The sequence below is a fragment of the Empidonax traillii genome, unplaced genomic scaffold, assembly GCF_003031625.1.
Source record: "Empidonax traillii isolate 1590-97213 ecotype Southwest subspecies unplaced genomic scaffold, ASM303162v1 scaffold165:size1224784, whole genome shotgun sequence".
NCBI classification, from domain to species: Eukaryota; Metazoa; Chordata; class Aves; order Passeriformes; family Tyrannidae; genus Empidonax; species Empidonax traillii.
Window position 1 is genome coordinate 878,435 of NW_020955358.1, and position 1,449 is coordinate 879,883.

At 38.3% G+C, this 1,449-nt stretch overlaps 1 protein-coding gene across 1 annotated transcript in view; it reads right to left on the reverse strand.

Annotated features, from left to right (window-relative positions):
• Nucleotides 1-1,449, reverse strand: part of CEP192 (centrosomal protein 192) — a 60,363-nt gene that overhangs the window by 42,670 nt on the left and 16,244 nt on the right. The window contains exons 16-17 of the mRNA XM_027885352.1: nt 709-1,356; nt 479-605 (exon numbers count right to left, since the gene is read on the reverse strand). Of these exons, the coding sequence (XP_027741153.1) occupies nt 479-605; nt 709-1,356 (775 nt within the window). The remainder of the gene's footprint in view (nt 1-478; nt 606-708; nt 1,357-1,449) is intronic.

The following is a 1,449-nucleotide window of genomic DNA, read 5'->3' on the forward strand; positions in this document are numbered from 1 at the left end:
GTGAACTTAAAAGGTAAGTCAAAGAAATCAGCTGCCTCGTCTTTTTATGATACTGCACATAATTATTAGCTACTGGTCATGTTTATATATTCAAGACTACATTAATTTAGCTGCAATCTTATCGCTTATGGCAGTTATTGTTATGGAAGCTGATTTAAAAAACATTGCTCCTTCAGTTGCAAAGAAGACGTTAAACCTTAGACACAAGGATCCATCAAGATACAAAGTGGTCAAAAGCAATACAAATATTTCTACCCATCTGCTCCCACTGCAAGCAATGGTTCGAATCAGAGAACCAAACAGTTTAAAAAACACATCTTCATTGGTCTACAGAATGGCAAGGTTAGTCTATGAATGAAGTCCTAGCCTAATAATGAGCTTCAATAAACCTACACGAAGGATAACACTTAAAATAGAACTTGATCCCTCAACAATCCTCAGGAAGCATTAATTCTTATAACCTGCACCAAGAATTTACCCTGAAAACGCTGTTCCAGAAGTCTCACTAGGAGAAGAGTGAATCAGAGGTGAAGTTGAAGGTCTGAAGCTACACTGCTCATCCTCCAGATGCTCTAAGTCACATTCAGGTAGAATGGATTTATGGTCTATCAAATAAACAGAATTTAATAACAGTATTTATTTAAGCACACGTCTACTGTAAAGAAAAACCTTTTTAACAACTGGTTACATTTATATAGGTCTACTTACCAATACTATTTTTGGAAGCTGGGGAGAGCTTCTCAAAAGTTACATGTTTTGCATTCCCACCACAAGCAGTACTGACATCCTTGCTTCTCTTCTCTACTTCTGCATTTTGCTTCCTTTCGTCATTGTCCAGTTTCTGCCTAGGCTTTGCATTTGTAGGACTTAGTGAGACATATTTAGTAGATTGCTTGGCAGGTTTTAAATTGCTAAGATGTGAAGTATTTCTTGTACTTCCCTCCAACAAATCATTATGTGGTTCAGGAACAGCACGATCTACTGTTTCTCCACCTTCCCTTATACAAAATCTACTACTGAGATTGCTGTTCTGGCAGGCAAGTGGACTTCTCTGTGCCACTTCCCTGTTTGCTGCTAAAGGAATTCCACATGTGTGGGCTTCGTTTCCATTAAGCATATCTGATCTAACATCAGTACCCATTGGCTGTAAATGTTTCCTATTTACTACATCTGACAACTTTTCTGAATATTTGACACTATCTGCAGTTATGTCTTCACAGTTGGAAACACCAGACAGACTGGAAAAATTCTCACTATCACCTCCTTCATTGAGATAATTCAGCACTCTCTTCTCTACTTCTTGCTGTTTGCTATGATTATTCATCAGGTCTTCTGCAGGAGCATCCTTACTTTTATCTTTACCCAGTAACAAGGTATCAGAGGTAAGATTCTGGGCAGATGCTCTGTGTTTCACAATACTCTCATATTCGCTTTCACGGCCGTTCTCAT